The following is an 18346-nucleotide window of genomic DNA, read 5'->3' as shown; positions in this document are numbered from 1 at the left end:
AGACGATGTGGACGTGGATCTAATGTTTTGGACACATAGTGGAGAGGTTAACCGAGGCGTTGAAGATCCACTTGTTCTTGCAGTGATACTCGAGTAGTTTAGATTAAGTGTTGTTGTGTTTGTTGCAATGATCGAGCGTGTACTACAAGTTGTTATGTGTTATTTTCTTAGATGTTTTTAGTTTCTGTGCTGGTTATTGTCAATGTACCTTTTTAATTAATGAATTAATTAATGTTTTCCATAACATATATATATCTGCGCTATTTTAATATAAAAGTCTCAAAAGCTATTATAGTTGTATGTTTTAAATGAATTCACACTAATGATAATGCATGTCACAAATTATGATATGAAATTAAAATCTATTATAACATAACATTTTCAAAATGTAACATAAATATGAAGAGACCAGACTAATGCACGCCATAAGAGAACCTCGTCCCCACCTATTATACAAGGCTAATGCATGCAAGAAATGAACCAATAATTCTGCACAAGTCACTGTATATGACGTGACAAGACTCTGCAGGGAATCTCGTCCCCACCACCGACATGAAGTGACAAGACTCTGCAGGGAATCTGGTCCCCACCACAGACTTGACGGGACAAGGCTCTGCAGGGAATCTCGTCCCCACCACAGACATAAAGTGACAAGACTCTGCAGGGAATCTCGTCCCCACCACCGACATGAAGTGACAAGACTCTGCAGGGAATCTCGTAATAACCTATGCATTTTGGCTATAAATATGTTCCCAAACTTGTTCATTTTCTTCATCACCTCTTATACTATCATCAGAGCAACTTAGCATCAGAGCAACTTTGTGTTTCATCATCAACAAACATGTCTCTCCTAACTATGGGTCAAGAGCACCGAGGCACCATTGCAAACATTGCGACCTATGTAAGTTTTAGTAAACACTTAATTTTTTTTACTTAAATTTACTAATTTCAAATACTTATGGGAGGTGTTTTTTTTATAGGATGTCACGAGATTTAGGACCCGTGCTGGTAAGATGATTGCTCCTGACCCTTTGATTGTGGACTACGTTAAACGTGCGGGATTTGGTGAGGTAATGAACTTAACACATACCTCAGTTGATATGAAGTTTATATTAGCATTGTGTGAGCGTTGGAGGCCTGAGACTCATACTTTTCACCTTCCAATGGGTGAATGTACCGTCACTCTAGAGGACGTGTACATGTTGTTGGGTCTCAGAACAAATGGAAAGGCAGTGTATGGAAATGTCCAACAACCAAACGCCCTATGCGTCGAATTGTTGGGTGTGGATTTAATAGAGGGTGAGGGGCAACAAAGGGGTAGGGGCCAAGGTATAAAGCTTGCTGGCCTTCAGGAAGCTTATGTTGGGATTCAATTGGATCAGTTTTCTGACGAAGAAACTATACTGCGGAAAACTAGGATGTATATTATGTTGTTGTTTGGTAGGTTTCTATTTCCCGAAGGCACGGGAAATAGTGTTAATTTTATGTACTTGTGTTTACTTGGGGACATTGATGCAATAAAGACATATAGCTGGGGTTCGGCTGTGTTGGCATACCTATATAGTTCCTTATGCAAATGTGCAAAAAAGGATGTTTGTACATTTAGTGGATGTGCATTCTTGCTACAAACATGGGCATGGTGGAGGATGCCGATATTGGCCCCTGCAAATCCAAACAGTTACGCCTTCCCTTACGCTTCAAGGTAACGTTTGGATCTTATTTTAATTATTGCTTTTTATTCCATCATCATTGTAACTATATTGATTTATATCTTTTAATGTGTTTAGGTTCAATGCACTCGGAATGGATTGGTCCAAAACGCCTGATTCCAAAATCATTTTCTACCGCCAGCTATTAGATCGACTAGGACCCCAAGAAGTAATACCTCTAAAAATGTCCATTTTCTAAATATATTTTTAAAAATAACTATCTTCTATATTCTGAAATTAATATTATTTGCTTTGCAGTTTATTTGGCGTCCTTACTTGGAATTGGACCACGTACCCGACCTTGACGAGGCGGCTATTTGGACAGCAAAATCACCCATCATACGGTTCACCACTGTGGAGATGCACCCGAGTGACCGTGTGAAGCTCCAATTCGGCATGCATCAAGGTATCCCTGACCCACCTGAGCCTGACTGTTTGGGACGTTGGCATCTTGCGAAGGTTAGCGAACAGTGGTACGTACAAAATTACAAGTCCTTTGCCATAGAGCAGCGTAAAATATGGGCTCGTCGATCAAAAACGGTTCTAGAATTTCCTGTGGCGCCGGGAGAAATGAAGCCAACTGTTGAGTATGTAAACTGGTACAGGACCGTCACAAATCCAGAAATGATTGTGTCTGCCCCTTTCTATTTAGCTGACCCGCGAGCACAACCTCCATATTTTGGAGGACAACAACAACCACCACCAAATTACCACCAACAACAACAACACCCACCGCCACCAAATTACCAACAACAACAACAACCACCACCAAATTACCAACAACAACATTACCCACAACAACACCAACAACAACAACAACAACAAAGTTACCACCAACAACCAATGCAACCACAAACACCTTTTTACCAACAACATTCCCAACAACTCCACCCGTTTTTTTCATCCCAAACTCAACCACAAAATCAAGAATTCCATGCAGGGAGCTCTTCTAGATCACATTTTCAGGAATTCCATGCGGGGGGCTCTTCAAGATCACCACCAATGACCCCCGACATGGGCATAGAAGAAGAATACCCGCAATACACCACATTCGACCAACACACATCACAGTACCCCAGCCAACAATTTGACTTCAACACACCGCCACAACCATTGTATTTTAACCAAACCGGATCCACCACCGACTTCCAAAACTTCCAGGCTGCACCCACTAGGAGAAATTTTAACCCGCCTAGACACAGCTTCGACAGCGCCGCGGGCACCCGCCTATCATATGGAGGGAATTCTATAGGTCAAGATGTTGAAGACCCAGGTTTCATTCAGGGACCGTCGACTATGGCACAAGACGTACCAAATAGAGGGGGGCGTCGTCGCGGGAATAGGGGGGCATTACCAACTCGTGACCCATCTACACGACCCATTCGACAACCTCAGTGTGGATCGTACCATGGTCCACGTGGCGCGCAATAAGATTTTTATTTGTATCTTGAATGTATTTTGTAATGTTTTTAATTATAATGTATTTGTATCGTTAATGTTTTTTGAAATGTCTTTAATTTTAATGTATTTCTATCGTCAATGTATCGTTATTGTATCTTAATATATAATTATTTTAACGAATGTCCAACTTATATTTTAATGTATTTAATATTTTTTAAAATAATATTATTTTTTTTCAATATTATATAATCTTAAAATTTATTTTATAATATAAATATAACATTGTTTTACTAACCAACTTCACAACTATATTAACCACAAAAATATAAGTTATTGATTAATTATTTTACTTATAATTCATTAACTACTTCCACTACTTCATTGACCAATAAAATATATATTATTAACCATGTTCAGAAACTAAATTATAAATAAGTTAATTAACATTTATATTCCAAAAATAATTTTAACAAGATAGATAAAAAAAACAATATAAAAAATTTATTGAAAAATTGTTGTTAAAAAAAAAACTAAAAAAAAACTAACAAAAATTATTAAAACATTGTAGTTATTAAAAAAAAAATACTGAAAAAAATTAGGAGGACAATATGTTAAAGAAAAAAAAATTACAAAAAAAAAAAGAAAAAAAAAAATAAAGGGGGGGTGTTGTCGCCAGGGGGGGTGGCGACAACACCTAAAATTAACACATGGGCGCCAGGCCCACTGGCGACTGCATTGCAGGCCCAGTGTTGTCGCCACCCCCCTGGCGACAACGTGTGTTTTTTAAAAAAAAAATGACATTTGTGTAATTTTTTTGAAATCTTGGTTATTTCTGAAATTTTTTTAAAAAAAATGGTTATTCAAAAAAAAAATTCAAGTTTCAAAGGAAGGGTCTTAGAAGAATCTCACTGTAGACATAAATGTGAACATATCTTTTAAAATTAATAAAAATTCTCTCTCTCTCTCTCTATATATATATATATATCCGTGCTTTAATTTGGTGATGAACATACATGTTGTTCTATCTTAAAAAAATCATACACATTAATCTCTTCATTACACCTAACAATGAAACGGAAAAGAAAAGGAAAGAAGCTGAAACGACGCGTAGAACACTTAAAATTGACTAAAACTGTTTTTGTGTGGCCATTAGCCATGCATGTCTTAGAAGAATTAAATAAAACAACGACAGAAGTAAAAAAAAAAATTATAATATATATTCAAAATATAAGATTTGATATCTTAACATTATGACCAATAACAGATATTTTATATCTAATACCTGAGAATGTAAAAGTATTGTAATTAATATTAAAATATATATTTAAAATAAAAAATAAAAGTAAGTTTTAATTAAAAAAATAAAGATAAAAATTGAAATAAAACGACAACGTATAAATTGTAAGCTAAAATGCTATTTAAAATAGCATCTGAAAAATAAGTTTTAAGTTAATAAATTAATTTATAAATTAAGTTATGTTAAAAAAATTGTTATGAAAAAGATCTTACACGAATAAAATTTTCTCCTATTTTTACTCCATATATTCTTCGCCAATCACCGCATAGAATATTGCCTATCATCACATTGACCATTTCCAATCACCATGATCATTAGTTACCACCACCAACTACCATTCTAATCATCACCCCTACACCTATATTCCGATAATTAGGGGAGGTGAAACAAGTCTGATATGTTGGACATGTCTATTTTCTCGCTTTTTTTACGGGATGAATTTAGATTTTAGGCTATCCCCCTCATATATGTCAGCCCCGCCTTTTATTTTGCAGCCGTAGGCACATTTGTTTGACACCTTACCAATAACCATCACTTTTCAACAATATAACTAATTACTATCAATTGAATATATAGACTTTTGAATATATAACCATCTCTCAAGACTTTTTCTATCTTCATTCTTCACACTATATTGTTATTTTTGATTTCTATGCACTTTGTTTTTTTTTCTTATCATCATACTTTATACTATATTATTTTTATTTTCTTTCTATTCATTTTTTTTTATCATCATGCTTTTTGCTATATTATTTTCTTTTGTTTCTTTATAATTTTTTTTAATAACAATATTTATTATACTGATCAGTTATTATTATTTTTCTTCAAATTTTTTATTTAATCTAATATTTTCAACAAAACATTTTTTTTGGACAACTTCAACGTTTATTCAAATTGTTACTTATGTTTTTTTTAATTTTTTTTAGAAAGCAATACTTCATTAATAAGGGAACTAGGGGTTTCCTAACCCGATTACAAAAGCGACGACGCGCCCCAAAAAGAAAAACTACCAACCAATTACATTACGAGAGAAAATACAACGGATTCTTTAAGAACTCATAAAATGAGTAATTGGGGTGGGTAGTTTTTCCGCAAAAAGACCATCTCCAAACTAAAATCTTAATGTCCCAAACAATGTTATTCACACTCCACGCTTCCTTGCGGAAGCACACACCGTTTCTAATCAACCAAAGGCTCCATGTTGAAGCGAGCCAAACTAAATCCAACTTTCTATCCAAAACCTTTTGCCTATCAAAAAAACGATGTCAATCCAAAAAATTTGATAAACATCCCTCGTCTAAAAAAATCCCTTTACCCACCCAAAACGCTATCTCTCTCCAAATATTTTCAACCACCAAACAACCAAAAAAGAAGTGATCCCTAGATTCCTCATATTGACCACAAAATATAGACTTTAAGTCTTCCAAAGGAAAAGACATACCTCGCAAAACCAAAAGGTCTTTCATCGGAAGCCGATTGTGAAAAAGTCTCCACCCAAAAGCCTTAATTTTGAACGGTACCTCCGCTTTCCACAACAAATCAAACGCTTCCGTATGATTGACCATAGGACCATACGGAGTGTTTATCTTTTCATAGTATTCATAACACGAACCGACCGTGAATTCACTCTCCAAGTTACCGGACCAAACGACTTTGTCCTTTCCAACCTCCTACCCGTTAAAAGTCTCCAACCGCTCCTTAATAGACAAAAAGAAAGTGGCTAAAACCGGGAATTTTATTTTTAATGTTTTTAATTTTTGTTGTGTTATGATATTTTTATATTATTAAGATTTAATAAGTGAATATTATTTTTTATTAAATATGTTTTCATTATTTTTTAATTAAATTATTATTCAGTATATTTTCATTAATAATTTTAATGACTAGAAAGGAATAATTGTTCTTTTTAAACAATTAGTAAATCTCATACATTAATGTTATCAAAAGGATACAAAACACTTCCTATTTTTAAGTTTTAGTTCAAAAAATTTCAGCAAACACATTCATTTTATTTAAAACAAAAGCAACACCTAGTAATCTTTTTCGTAAAAAACTTTGTTTTGGGAAATTTCAAGTTGGATTTATTAAAGAGTTGTCTTTATTGTTGTTCTCGTTGAATTTGATAAGTATTTTTAGTCATGCCAAATAGACAAATCTGACACCTTTAAATCCGTCATGCAAAAATTCGTCAAAAATGAATGGCCTGGTGGTCCCATATACACCAAAGCCTAAAAGTTTTAAAAAAAAAATCATGCCCACCAAAAAACAGGGTTGAATCGAGGAGAACATAGTAAATGGTGCAAGTCCAAAATCTTGACTCGATCCACCGAAAATTATAGGAAAAACAGACATGTTCGACAAATTGGGGTTCATTTTGCTACCCTAGTTGTTCTTAGTGAACTTGCAGGTGCCATGATAGCAATGGGCTAGAGACAAGAATGTAAGATATGTGATTTATTTTAGGAGTGAAATGTATGGTAAGCATAGACAAAGAATGAGATGATATAGTATCTTGATCAAACCGTATATTTATGATCCAGTTTTTTTTATACTCATATATGGCATGATGTGGAACTGCTTATGTTTCCTTTTTGGGTTGGGGGACCACCTTTTGTTCTCTTGTTTATCTGAGTTGGAGTTCTCGATTGGTCGGAGTAAGATTTTAGACCCACTAGAGGTGATGGTTAATTATGTGTTTACTCTTCTATCATGAGAATTAGTTCAAGATTCAATTTCATTCAAATCTCTTTAGTTTGGACTTATGGATTTCTTATGTTTATTCTGGTCCATGAGCCCCCTAAGTACAAGGTCTGATAAGGGTGGAATGTGTGAAGATAATATTTTGATCTCTCAAATTTTTAATTCAAGCTCCTGGTTGTGGCCCTCTTAGATTTACTTTGGTTCATCATCTTATTTTTACTCTAATTCATTTATCAATCAGAAAATTTTACTTATGAATATGTTACTCAAACACAAGATCATGATTAATAAGATGTTTATATATATATATATATATATATATATATATATATATATATATATATATATATATATATATATATATATATATATATATATATATATATATATATATATATATATATATATATATATATATATATATATATATATATATATATATATATATATATATATATATATATATATATATATATATATATATATATATATATATATATATATATATATATATATATATATATATATATATATATATATATATATATATATATATATATATATATATAACATATCAAATGAGAATGAGTAAGTTATAAGAGAATGTGAGAATTTAATAACAACCATTGAATTTATATTAAATGGTTGAGATTAAAATATATTTTTAAAATTTGATACGCTACAGAACCAACTCGTTACTCTCAGGCTAGATCTCAAACCAATCAGATTTATATTAAATGGTTGAGATTAAAATATATTTTTAAAATTTGATACACAAAGCACAATATGTGTTAGGAAGCAAGATAAAAATGCATGATACACAAAAAATACAACGCTTTAAACGTGAGAAAATATCCATAAACAAAATCACAATTGCTACAGAACCAACTCGTTACTCTCAGGCTAGATCTCAAACCAATCAGATTTACTATCAACATATAAGATTCCAAAAAAAATGATATATAAGATCCACTACCATACTCTGAATCAGGACAAACACTCGATCTGCTATTGATGAATATAGTATTGGGGGAATTTTTCACTAGAGAGCATTGATACGTAATGTAGGATTAATCACCTTTGTGAGAGACACACCACTTATTCACCGAAAACCTTAAGGTGATAGCTGAGTGAGTTCTCCCACTTATAAATTTTTAAGTCACCACATTCCTATCTAATGTGGGACTATTTCTCCACTTACTCACACTTGCATTATTATTCTAACACTCCCCTCAAGTGTGAGTCCACAATGCTCCCTCCTCAAATAAAAGCTCTCTCTTCCACATACACTTGTACCACTGTTAACACTCTTTAACGGGATACCTCCTATCCATTACACGTGGGGAGTACTTTTGATACAAGTAAGTCGGTCCCTTTCTCGAACCAAAGGCTCATGATACCATTTGTTGGAGGAGTTTTTCACTAGGGAGTATTGATACATAGTGTTGGACTAAGCTCCTTTGTGAGATACACACCATTTATTCACCCAAAACCTTAAGGTGATAGGTGAGTGGGTTCTCCGACTTATAAATGCTCAAGTCACCACATTCCTATTCAATGTGGGACTATTTCCTTGTTAGACGCTGGCCTAAGGATCTAGAGGGGGGTGAATAGATCTCACAGAGTTTTTCGGAATTATTTCAAACTAAGGCGAAAGCGGTTCTGAATCGACTTGCGTCTATTCTGGACCGTTATTGCAAGGGTCGTATATGTGACAAAACCACAAGATAATTGAGATTAACGATGAAATGATATGTTATCGAATCAATATGTTTCACTATAGAAAATCGATTAACTTCTGATTTGATAAACTTTGATTTGCAATGCAGTAATAATGAAAGAAGCAAAAACACAAACACTTGGTGATAATGATCAAACTGATGGTGATTCAATGTGTGATGAATTGTGATGTTTATACAAGTTCTTAATTCACAATTTTAACACTCGAATCGTTAATCAATTTGCAATTATAACCAAATATGAACAAAACGTAAATGAAAAGATAAAAGCGACAAGAACACGATATTTGTTTAGGAAGTTCGTCGATCGTCCTCGCTACGACTACGTCTGCCCCCAATTCCAAACTGAAATTGGGAAATCTTCCATTAATGTTGAAAGCAGTTTATACAAAGAAGATAACAAAGCGATAAACAATAAACCAACTTTGTCGATCCTTTGAATCTTCTTCCCCCTTAATCTTGAGCCAGATCAAGGTCTTCCAAGAGCTTCACTTTGATCCCTTTCTGCAGTGTCTTGAATTGCTTGAACACTTGTTCTTCAATCTTCACACTCAGATGGATCCTTGATGAAGCCTCTTGATAAAAACCCCCAAAATTCACCAATCTTGGAGGACAAAACCCTCAGATTTTATTCACCAAAAACCCCACAAATCTTCACCCACTAGGAATCTTCAATTCCGTTCCATGGACGTTATCGATCTTGAACGCAAACCCTCAACGCAAAAATGATTGTGTGTAGTTGTGTTGGAGTTGTGTCGATGATCGAAGATGAGAAGCCTTTGTGTATCTTTCAGTTGTTGGTGTTAAGAAACTGCAATAATGAACCTTGGACAATATATATGAGAGCTAATCAGTTGGAGCAGAGAAAACCAGAAATTTTGGCATTTTTGATCAGATAGGTCGACCTCTTGTAATGCTTAGGTCTACCTAACAGAGCTGCATTTGCTTTGAATAACATTTGTTCCCAGTTAGGTCGACCTGTTAAGGAAGTAGGTCGACCAGAATCCTCTTCAGATACGTTTTGGGGACTTTTCTTCAGTTTAGGTCGACCTAGTTGTTGTGTAGGTCGACCTATCAGAAGGATGTGTAAATTTCTCCATTTTAGGTCGACCTGGGTTGGGAGTAGGTTGACCTGACTGCTGTTTTTCTGAGTTCTTCATGTTTTACTTGTATTGAGTCGACCTATATGTATAGTGGGTCGACCTGCTCTGTCTTGAGTGACCAATGCTTGCTTTTCTTTGAGTTCTTCTGCTTGTGCCTTGTTGCTTGTTTGCTTGTGGAGTTTGCCATGGATCAAAAACACCTTTGTGAGTGTGATCTTGTATTCACATACTCCCCCTTTTTGATGATGGCAAACTGGTTGCAAAAGCTTCGTCAACAAGTAGTGATAGCTCCCCCGGACTTGTATGTGTAAGCTGAAGCTTCTTCATACTGAGCTCAAGCTCCCTCGTACTCTCAACACCTATCTCCCCCTTTGACAACATCAAAAGAAATACAAAACGGGACAGTAGAAGCGAGTAGCGAGATAAAATAGATATAACGCTAGCATGGCATAGTATAATAGATAAAGATAGGTAGAAATAGCATAAGAACTAAACATATTTAAAGGTACACTTTAACATACATAATAATCCAAGAGATTTAAAAAAAAAACAAAGTACGACAACATATAACAATTTGAACATGATGATAATGAAATGAAATGCAATGACATGATGGTATGATAGAGAATGCATCCTAACGCCTGCCCCTTCTTCCCCTTCCTCTTTGAAATGTATGAGAACGATCTTCTTCAACTTGTTCCAACAGATCAAGCAGAGAAAGATTGAGGGTATTGAAGCTTTGGCTTAGATTGGCATGACGGTTCAATGTCGTTTCCTCATATTGATTCTGTCTTAAAGTGGAGTTGGATGCAAATGTCTCAAAGTCAGCTTTGTGGTCCTGAACCAAGCCATATAACGATTGATATTGTCGTTGTTGTTCGTCATAGCGGTCTTGTTGAAGCTGTTGCATTTGTTGGAATTAGAGCTGCTGTGTGTCGAAGTGCTGTTGTTGTAGGAGTTGCATATTCTCTAACATGGAAATGATGTTGGATTGATCCGGCGGAGGCGGAGCTGTATATCCCCAAGGGATATCCTCTTGTTGAGAAGGAACATATCTCCAATTTGCATCCGTATCTTGTGGAACATCTTCCATAGGTGATCATCATCATTTGCATTGTCTTGATCAAATCCTTCTTCTTCATTTCCTGCAATGTGTCCAAACTCCGTGGGATCATCATAATTGTAAATAACCTTCCCGGTTCCCTTTTGAATGAGATAGTAGGTTTTCCTAACTGGATTCCAATGGTATCCCATAAGGGTCAAGGTTGTTTGTGAGAATTCTTGAGATTGTTGCATGCGGATGTAGTGCAAGTGATCAAGCCTCATGCCGAAATGGTTGACAATTGTTTGAATTATTGATCCATAACACAGGGCGGTAGTTTTCTGTTGGACCTCATGAAACTTAGCAGCTAGAAAGTAAGGCCAATGTACACGCGTTCTGTTTTGCAGCAGATACATGAGCACAACTTCATTTCGTTCAATTCTTGAGTACCCTCCTGCTCTTGGTCGAATGATTCTTGAGATGACCCAATTTAGGAGCCTAGGATCTCGCATCAGGTGACCGGCTGTTATTGTTTCATTTGGTTTGTCAAAGACGGAAGGGTCTTTGAGGATAGATTTCATGTAGGCCACATGGTCATAGTTTCCCGATACATCCCCGTCTTCCATACAGAATTCATCGCCTACAATTTTGAGACCAAAGATGCTTATCCAAGCCCATTTGTCAACAACATGCGACCTAGAGCCCATTTTGAATCGAAAATTACAACCATCCCCTTTTGTAAATCCTGCATAGAAAGCCCTGAGAGTATTTTCACAGTACGGAGTATCACATTGCACTAAGGGATGAATATTTTGATGTTCAATCAGATCAGCGACATCGGGAATATGCATATTTTTGACAAGATTTGGATCATAGGTATATTGCCGAACAATTTTTCGTTTCATCTGCCACTTCTCAAAATTTTCCCTACAGTCAGGATGAACAAGAGCACTTACCGGTTGAGAAGATGAACTAGTAGCAACTTCCTTTCCCTTTCTTGATTTTGGAGGCATGTTTGTTGAGTAGGAGAGTGAGAGAGAAGATTTGTGACAGAGTTTGCACTTGAGGAATTAGGGTTGGCTGTACAAATGGTATGCAAATGAGCCAAAAAAGGTAAAAGAGATGATTATGTATGAGTGGGTATGGGTCGGGTCGACCAACAGACTCAATTTGGGAAATATTTGTAGCAGTAGGTCGACCTAATTTAGGGCTGGGTTGACCTAACAGAGAAGCCTTTGAAAAAAATGCAGATTAGGTCGACCTAAAAGAAGGGTAGGTCGACGTAACTGGGCATTTTAGTTTAGATGTTGAAAAATGACTTGTGTAGGTCGACTCAGAGGAAGATTAGGTCGACCTAAATTCCAAATATTTGTGAAAATGCTCTATATATGATGTGTTTATGCCTAGTTATTTGCTTGTATGTTTAGAATATGATATGCTATGATTAAAGATGAAACACATACACGAGTAAGAAAGATATATGTATGAAGTCACTATAAGCATGTTAATTGATAGCATATTATAGCATCAATGATATTTTTGGAAGTGAACAACAACCATGTTACCACCTTCTCAATATGTAGGTGTCACCGTTTAGTGGAAGCCTTTAGGCAATGTGGAATGATTCCTGGCTTGATGAAGAACTACCTTTACACTAAGAGAAATGTTAGCTTGAGAATAATCAACATATATATATATATATATATAAAGTAAAAGAATAATCTTAAGTGAAACAAATGTAATTAGCCCAAATTAGAGATATCGAGTATCCCTAATTCCCTACGAATGTTGAAGTATTGCTCCGTTGCTAGAGGTTTGGTGAAGATGTCAGCTAGTTGCTTCTTGCTCTCTACATGTTCAAATATGACGTCTCCTTTCTCTACATGATCTCTTAGGAAGTGATGCCTTATTTCAATATGCTTGGTTCGTGAGTGTAAGACAGGATTCTTACTCAAGTTTATGGCACTTGTGTTGTCGCACATGATAGGTATACGATAAAGCTTAATACCAAAGTCAAGAAGTTGTTGCTTGAGCCATAATATCTGCGCACAGCAGCTTCCGGCAGCTACATATTCTGCCTCAGCAGTAGATAATGCAACCGATACTTGTTTCTTGCTATGCCAACTTATCAATGAATTTGAGAATAGATGACATGTTCCATTGGTGCTCTTTCTATCGGATTTGCAGCCAGCAAAATCTGAGTCGGAGAATCCTACCAAATAACACTCATTTCCCTTCGGATACCATAGGCCATATGTAGGAGTACCACGTAGATATCGCAGAATTCTTTTGACAGCTTTTAAGTGAGATTCCTTTGGACAAGATTGATATCTTGCACACATACACACACTAAACATGATATCTGGTCTTGAGGCAGTAAGGTACAATAGTGAACCTATCATACCTCGGTACAATTTCACATCAACCTCTTTACCTTTCTCATCTTTGTCTAGGTTAGTATTTGTTGCCATAGGTGTGTCAATCTCCTTCGCTTCACTCATTCCAAATCTTTTGAGCAGCTCTGTGCAGTATTTAGTTTGACTTACAAACGTTCCATGACTGAGTTGCTTGATTTGTAGGCCAAGGAAGAAATTTAGCTCACCCATGAAACTCATCTCAAATTCACTCTGCATAAGCATAGAAAATTCTTTGACAAGTTTTGCATTAGTCGACCCAAATATAATATCATCTACATAAACTTGGACTAAGAGTACATCTTTATCTTTTCTTTTAATAAAGAGAGTAGTATCAACTTTACCCCTAGAGTACCCTTGGCTAAGAAGAAATTTGCTCAAACATTCGTACCAAGCCCGAGGGGCTTGTTTAAGACCGTATAGAGCACGTTTCAGCTTATAAACATGAGTTGGATGTATGTAATTCTCAAAGCCGGGTGGCTGAGTAACATAGACTTCTTCATTTATATAGCCATTTAGAAAGGCACTTTTAACATCCATTTGGAATAGTTTGAAGTCTTTTGAACAAGCATAGGCAAGTAAGAGGCGAATAGCTTCGAGACGTGCTACAGGAGCATATGTCTCTTCATAATCAATACCTTCCTCTTGATTGTAACCTTGGGCAACTAATCTAGCTTTGTTTCTAGTAATAACGCCGTTTTCATCAAGTTTGTTACGAAAAACCCATCTAGTGCCGATTACTTGATGATCTCCCGGATGAGGGACTAAGTCCCAAACATCATTTCGTTTAAATTGGTTTAATTCTTCTTGCATGGCCATTAGCCAATGCTCATCAAGTAATGCGTCCTTAGCGTTTTTCGGCTCAACTTGTGAAACGAAAGCAAAATGATGACAGAAGTTACTTATCTTTGAGCGTGTTGTAACGCCCTTTGAGATGTCTCCTATTATGTTGTCAATTGGATGGTCTTTCACATTTGTCCAGGCCTTAGGAAGTTCTTCATTGTTTGAGATGCTCTCTTTTTCATTTTCATCATGAGACTCATCTTTCTCTTTCTCAGCATCTTTCTTTACAATATTTTCATTCTCGTCTTCCTTATCTTTGACAATATCTTCAGTGGATGGACCTGCACCATTAAACGAAAGACCTTTCTCGACATATTTTGTATAAGATTCATCAAAAGACACGTGTACTGACTCTTCTACTATAAGTAATCTTTTATTATATATCCGATATGCTTTGCTAGATTGTGAGTAACCAAGGAAGATGCCCTCGTCAGCTTTAGCATCGAATTTACCAAGATTATCCTTACCATTGTTCAATACAAAACACTTACAACCGAATACATGGAGATGAGATACATTTGGTTTTCTACCCTTTAGTAATTCATATGGAGTTTTGTTTAGTATAGGACGTATTGTTATCCTATTCAAAACATAACACGCGGTGCTAATCGCGTCAGCCCAGAAATACTTAGGTAGACTACCCTCATTCAGCATTGTTCTTGCCAACTCCTCTAGAACACGATTTTTACGTTCAACCACTCCGTTTTGTTGTGGTGTTCTAGGAGCTGAAAAGTTATGCTCAATTCCATGTTTATCACAGTATTTTTCAAAAATATAGTTTTCAAACTCTTCACCGTGATCACTTCGAATTGCAACTATTTTGGTGTTCATTTTGTTTTGACATAATCTTGCAAATTGCGTGAAAGCTGGAAAAGTTTGATCCTTACTAGGTAGAAAGATTGTCCAACAAAATCTAGAGTAATCATCGACAATGACAAAACCATATATGTTTCCACCTATGCTTTTAGTCCTTGAAGGGCCAAAGAGATCCATGTGAAGGAGTTCAAGAGGGCGTGATGTTGAAACCACGTTCTTTGATTTAAAAGAGATTTTTGTTTGCTTTCCCTTTTGACAAGCATCACATAGATGATCTTTTGAAAACTTCATTTTAGGTAAGCCGATTACTAAGTCTTTTGTGACAACCTTGTTAAGTAAGTCAAAATTTATATGGGCGAGACGTCTATGCCAAAGCCATGAGTCTTCGCCTAGAGCAATTAGACACTTGGTACTAGACTTAGATACTTCATCCAAGTTTAGCATATAGATGTTGTTTACTCTTAAGCCATTAAACATAATGTCTCTTTTCTTAGTATGTTCTATTGTGCAGCCAGAATTTGTAAATGTTACTTTAAAATCTTTGTCGCACAATTGACTTATACTTAAGAGATTATGCTTAAGACCTTCTACTAGCAGCACATCAGTTATAGCTGTGGTAGAAGGGTTACCTACACTTCCTTTACCAAGTATGGCTCCCCGATTGTTATCTCCGTAGGTGACATACCCCTTTTTCTTTGCGTGAAACTCAACGAAAAGAGATATGTCTCCAGTCATGTGTCTTGAACATCCGCTATCAAGGAACCACAACCTTTCGGCAATGTCAAGACACTTTTCCTGCAAAATTAATTTAGAAAGGGAGGTCCCCAATTTTCATTGGGTCCTTGGTAGTGAGTACATAATTTGTTGCACTTAGGCAACCATTGAAATACTCCTTTAGGAACCAAAATCCTCCTAAATTTGCATTTTTCAATGGTATGACCCTTTTTGCAACAATAGTGACAGGTAATATGATGAGAATATGTTGTTTTGCTAGTTGATACTTTTGGTACAAAAGTATATTTGCTATATAAAGGAGTATACGACCTTTTGAACTTATTTGGATCAACCGCAAAAGTCACTTTTGGTTGTAGAGCCTTGTCTAATTTGGCTTTTAGATCTCTTACTTCTTTTTGCCAAATATGACATGTCTCACAACCAAACCATGATGTAGGATCTATCTCAACTTTATCCTTTTGAATGTCTAGCATAGATTGTTTTAAAGCTTCCATATCCTTTTCGGTTTTCTCAACTTTTGATTCAAGATATGAAAAGATTTTCATATTTGAGGCCAAAAGTTTGAAAACTTCAATTGCATCTCTATGTAATTCTTCAAAAGCAAGTTTTAGTTGAGAATGAGATACCTTGTCTATGAGTTCAGGTTTAAGTTGACTTACAAGTTTCTTTTTCTTGTGTTGATGAGCCATAAGGCATAAGTTTGCCGATTCTTCTTCATCGCTTGATGAGCTTTCACTAGATGAATCACTTTCCCATGCTATGTAGGCTCTTCTAGATTTGTTATGACCTTTGCTTTGGTTCTTCTCTTTTCCTTCTTAAGGTATGGACAATCCGGTTTGTAGTGACCGACTTTGCCACAATTAAAGCAAGGCCCTTTGATTTTTCCTTTGTTGTTGTCATCTTGTTTGAGCTTGTTTGATTGCTTTCTATAGTTGATCAAGCCTTTGTCGGAATGTTTTGCTCCATTTTTCTTTAGGTATTTGTTGTATCTTCGCACAAACAGTCCCATTTCCTCATCATCGGAGTCTTCATCATCACTTGTATCACTATCCTCTAGCTCTTGTCTTGAGGTCTTGGAGCTTGAAGCTTTTAGAGCTATTGACTTCTTCTCTACCTCTTTCTCCATGTTCTTCTCTTTCTTTGCACTTTTCTCATGCATGTCAAGGCATTTAAGATGTTGTTCATGTTCCTCTAGTTTACCAAAAAGAGTGGTAATGTCTAAGGTGTTTAGATCATTTGCTTCCTTTATTGCTGTAACCTTGGGTTGCCATTCCCTGTTCAAACATCTTAAGATTCTGTTAGTAGTAACTGCATTGGAAACAGGTCTATCAAGAGAATTTAAACGAGTTTTAAGGTGAACGAATCTCTTCTGCATGTTTTCGATGGATTCACCATCTTCCATGTGAAAGAGTTCGAACTCTTGAGTTAACGTATTGATTCTAGCTAGTTTGACATCATCCGTTCCCTCGTGGGCAACTTGCAATGTGTCCCACATAGCTTTAGCGGATCTACAATGGGAAACGCGATAGTATTCATCAACTCCTAGAGCTGAGATTAGAATGTTTCTCGCTTTCCAATCGTATCCATATCTCTTTTCATCTTCAGCATCCCAAGTATTTTCTGGTTTTGGAACAACTGCACCAGCTGCATTTGTCATGGTGATCTGAAAGGGACCATTGACAATAGCTGTCCAGATGTTCCTATCAATTGCATTGATGTGGACACACATACAATCCTTCCAATAGCCATAGTTTTCACCACATTCCTATCTAATGTGGGACTATTTCTCCACTTACTCACACTTGCATTATTATTCTAACACTCCCCTCAAGTGTGAGTCCACAATGCTCCCTCCTCAAATAAAAGCTCTCTCTTCCACATACACTTGTACCACTGTTAACACTCTTTAACGGGATACCTCCTATATATCCATTACACGTGGGGAGTACTTTTGATACAAGTAAGTCGGTCCCTTTCTCGAACCAAAGGCTCATGATACCATTTGTTGGAGGAGTTTTTCACTAGGGAGTATTGATACATAGTGTTGGACTAAGCTCCTTTATGAGATACACACCATTTATTCACCCAAAACCTTAAGGTGATAGGTGAGTGGGTTCTCCGACTTATAAATGCTCAAGTCACCACATTCCTATTCAATGTGGGACTATTTCCCTGTTAGACGCTGGCCTAAGGATCTAGAGGGGGTGAATAGATCTCACAGAGTTTTTCGGAATTATTTCAAACTAAGGCGAAAGCGGTTCTGAATCGACTTGCGTCTATTCCAGAGCGTTATTGCAAGGGTCGTATATGTGACAAAACCACAAGATAATTGAGATTAACGATGAAATGATATGTTATCGAATCAATATGTTTCACTATAGAAAATCGATTAACTTCTGATTTGATAAACTTTGATTTGCAATGCAGTAATAATGAAAGAAGCAAAAACACAAACACTTGGTGATAATGATCAAATTGATGGTGATTCAATGTGTGATGAATTGTGATGTTTATACAAGTTCTTAATTCACAATTTTAACACTCGAA

The 18346-nt window shown here is 36.0% G+C and overlaps 1 protein-coding gene across 1 annotated transcript in view; it reads left to right on the top strand.

Annotated features, from left to right (window-relative positions):
- Positions 1-533: 533 nt before the first annotated feature.
- Positions 534-18346, top strand: part of LOC131624604 (serine/threonine-protein phosphatase 7 long form homolog) — a 31033-nt gene continuing 13220 nt past the window's right edge. Inside the window, exons 1-2 of the mRNA XM_058895541.1 lie at positions 534-901; positions 981-1639. Coding sequence (XP_058751524.1) covers positions 728-901; positions 981-1639 — 833 coding nt within the window. The 5' untranslated portion in view covers positions 534-727. The remainder of the gene's footprint in view (positions 902-980; positions 1640-18346) is intronic.

Source organism: Vicia villosa, unplaced genomic scaffold, assembly GCF_029867415.1.
Source record: "Vicia villosa cultivar HV-30 ecotype Madison, WI unplaced genomic scaffold, Vvil1.0 ctg.000144F_1_1_1, whole genome shotgun sequence".
In the NCBI taxonomy this organism is placed as follows: domain Eukaryota; kingdom Viridiplantae; phylum Streptophyta; class Magnoliopsida; order Fabales; family Fabaceae; genus Vicia; species Vicia villosa.
The sequence above is the reverse complement of the archived record's forward strand: the minus strand, read 5'-3'. Positions and strand labels throughout refer to the sequence as shown.